This window comes from Seriola lalandi, unplaced genomic scaffold, assembly GCF_002814215.2.
Source record: "Seriola lalandi dorsalis isolate HSWRI2012SDOR001 ecotype SW California unplaced genomic scaffold, Sedor1 jcf7180002027180, whole genome shotgun sequence".
In the NCBI taxonomy this organism is placed as follows: domain Eukaryota; kingdom Metazoa; phylum Chordata; class Actinopteri; order Carangiformes; family Carangidae; genus Seriola; species Seriola lalandi.
Window position 1 is genome coordinate 1 of NW_019497826.1, and position 3495 is coordinate 3495.

General features: G+C 39.0%; 1 protein-coding gene across 1 annotated transcript; it reads right to left on the reverse strand.

Moving 5' to 3' along the window:
* Nucleotides 1–4: 4 nt before the first annotated feature.
* Nucleotides 5–3355, reverse strand: LOC147819901 (uncharacterized; the record flags this gene model as incomplete). The annotated part of the gene is made up of 5 exons (XM_087180174.1): nt 2503–3355; nt 2214–2377; nt 1905–2128; nt 168–297; nt 5–91 (listed from the first exon to the last, which is right to left on the reverse strand). Coding segments are annotated over exons 1-5 (1359 nt in total), but the record flags the coding sequence as incomplete, so codon positions are not given.
* Between the last annotated feature and the right edge of the window lie 140 nt (nt 3356–3495).

Here is a 3495-nt window from a genome sequence, read left to right on the forward strand (position 1 = left end):
GGAGGTTTCGTATGAAGCGAAGTAATCCCAATGTGTTTTCATGATAGGGTTTCTTCCTGCTGTCCATCTTCTGAACCAACTCTGGTGGAAACTGGAAAACCATAAAATAATCAAACCTGAAGTTGTATTTAGGAACACAGACGTTACAGTACTTATATTGTATTCACCTTATTTTTCCACTGTTTGAAAGATTTCTCCCCAGCACATTTTTCCAGTGAACAAATCAGTTCCTTGTCAGCATTTCGATAGTTTGCCACCTCCGTCCTGTTACCAATCTTTCGCAGGTAATCGACTCTCCTGAAAAAAAAGTTAAAGTTAGTCAATATGGAAAAATACCAAATCCTAAAAAATTGTCATATCATACTTAAAAATGATGTTAGAGATGGAAACTGGTCTTTTGCTACACCCCTCTTCCAAACAGCAGTTGTCCAATTGTCGCTTAGCAGCCTTAACCACACGTCAGACTTGGCATGCTTTAGATTTCTCCACAAAGAGGTGTGCATGAGTGAAACACAAGAGCAAGAGTCTAAGGAATGGATTTTACTGACTTATAAAAGTGTTATAAATTCAACAAGCATTTCATTAGCTGCTTTAACTACAATATTATGTGGAGTCACAGGTTATGTTAGAAAAAAAAAACCCAGTTCAAGACTGGCACATCTACTCTGTAGGAGTTGGTCCTGGCTGATACTATAGTTTAAGATAGTTTAGGCTAGCATCAGCAGCTCTGTTCCACTTTGAAGAGAGCTGAAGTGAAACCAGAACCTCCAGGTTCTGTTTCAAGAGAACAAAAACTTTCAAGAGTAGAAGAATTTCATTCAAAATCCCAAGGACAGTTATAACATCGCTAATAATTGAAAATCCAACTTTAGAAGATAGATGGTAATTCCCTTGATTTGACCTCTATAATGCCAGCAGCAGTTTGAGATTTCTAACTTTCACTGAAACTAGTAAGTCCAAATTTTCACTTATTCTGCTGTATCTCAACATCTCCTGGATGGACAGGTACAGAAAACATTCATGGTTCACGGAGGATGAAGTGTAATGATTTTGGTAATCTTCTGGCTTTTCCTCTAGTGCCACGATGAAGGTGACACTTGTGGGTTTGAGTGAAATGTCTATTGAATGGATTGCCATCAAGTTTGGTGCAGACATTCATGTTCCTCACAGGATGAACTACAATAACTTCTACTCTAGCTCCATCATCAGGTCAATATATCAGTTTGTCCAGGACTCAAAACTTGCTAAATTGATGAAATTCCCATCACCCTCAGTGTTTAGTGCTAATTCGCAAAAATGAGAATGTTAACACACTAAACTAAGACAGTGTGGTAAACATTATACCTGATTCGCATCAGCATGTCAGCACTTTCACTTTGGTCACGTGAGCCTACTGACATTAGCATTTAGCTCAACGCACCACTAAATATAGACTCACAAAGCAGCTAACATACCTGTAGACTCTTAGTCTTTTTTCAGAATTGACACCATGACTTCTACTCCTGGTGTCTAAAAGTGTCTGAAACACCATTAATGCCATTTGTACACTTCACTACATAGAGACCATAAAGACATGTAAAAAACAGAATTGTTGATCATTGAGACAGCGGGATGTAGCCAGGATGAGGCTAGAATAACAGGCTTCAACCTGCATTTGAGTGTTACTACTCAAAATAGGGATGGACACATTCTTACATTTCACCCTAAACTGAAAACATCAACCTGTTAGTGGGGCTAAGATCAGCAATTGTTAAGATACATTGTATGAGAACCATGATTGTATCACATCTTGTGCCATTCAGTCTAGTAAGTGTAAAGCTTCTGGAACATCTCACAGAAAATAAGAAAAAAATAATTTGACAAGAATCTTAACTGGAATCAATCCATCAGAATTTCTTCCTCACCTTTCACAAGCCCAGAAGAAAGGATGACTCAAGCATTGTTCCACTTTAGGTCTGCTCTTAGGTTCTTCATGGATCATCCACTCGATTAGATCCTTTGCCACAATGTCTTGAACATGGTCCAAAGTGTACTTCCCTTCATGAATGTTGTACTCATACTCATAGGGTTTATCACCGAACGGATGGTGTCCTCCCGAGAGGATATAATAAATCAGCATCCCCGCCACCTTAAGAATTTACACAACATATTAGCAGTTAGGGAAGTATTTCTCACCAAGTCCTCAATTAAGTTTGTGTAGCTGAAAAACTGACCTGCATATCAGTGTTGGACTTGTATGGTATGTTGGCTTCTCCTGCTAAAGTCTCCTTGGCCATCCAGCATTTTGTTCCTGCGCTGGCTGTGCGCAAAGTCGTTTGGCCTTTGAGTAAACGTCTGCTTATGCCAAAGTCGGCTAATCTGGCCTTTCCTTTAACATCTGCAGGATAAAATAACATTGAGAAAAAAACATGCATGATTATTAAAAATTCAAATATTATTGCATTTTTTTGGAATTACAGATACTGATTTCCATCATTTCAGTGTATTTCTAACTTGTCTTACCAATCAAAACATTTTGTGGTTTGAGATCCCGGTGAAGAATTGGAGGATTTTGACAATGAAGTGCACTTAAACTTTCGAGAACCTCCCTGACAAGTTTCTTTATCAGCTCACTGTCATGAGTTTTTCTGATATATTCTTCCAAGGTGTATTCACAGAGTTGAAGACAAAGATATCCAAAGTTCTCATCCTCCGCAAAGTCAATGTATCGTACAATAAAAGGGTGATCAAGCTCTGGAAGTCGTAGAAGTCCTTCCTCATTCTTCAGAACTTGATAGTTGCTTTTAGACATTCTCTTGATTGCAACTTCAGTGCCATCATCTCTCAGCCCCAAGAAGACTTCAGTACCATCACTTCCCTTTGCTATGCGCAATTCTGCATCATTTACATAAATGATGCTCTTAATTCTGGTGAGTTTCCTTTCATCAATGCTCACAAGCTTCTCTAGTTTCTCCCTCCACCTCTTGCTGACTGGTGACCATTCTTGTGTCACTTGTGATTTGGTTGGATTTAAGTGCAACGGCTTTGCATTTGAAGTTGATTCCTCAACAGGAACTGCTGCTGGATCAATTGAAGCACTGCAAACTTCATCATTTGGGTCTTCAGTCTTTTCTGACTTCTTCCTCTTTTTCTTCTTCTTCTTTTTCTTTTTCCTGGCTTCAGGTGAGACTGTACCATCCTCACATTCCCCATCTGGATGGCTGAAATGATTTTTCAATCGTCTGAGCGCTGCTTTCAGCTTGTCATTCATTTTCATATCTGCAGATGTCAGTATGTCCTCAGGCACTGAAGTTATCCCCACTGTTGTTAAGATGTTAACAGCATGTTCAACTGAGAGCAAGTTTGCATATATGCCATATGTGTAGACTCTAATGTCAGAGGAGTATTGATCCTTCACAAAGGGAGCAATTGTGTTGCATAAGTTCTCAATAAAACTGCGATCCCATTCATTTGTGCCTTTTGTTTTCTGTGTTATCACATATAGTGTTTGCTGAA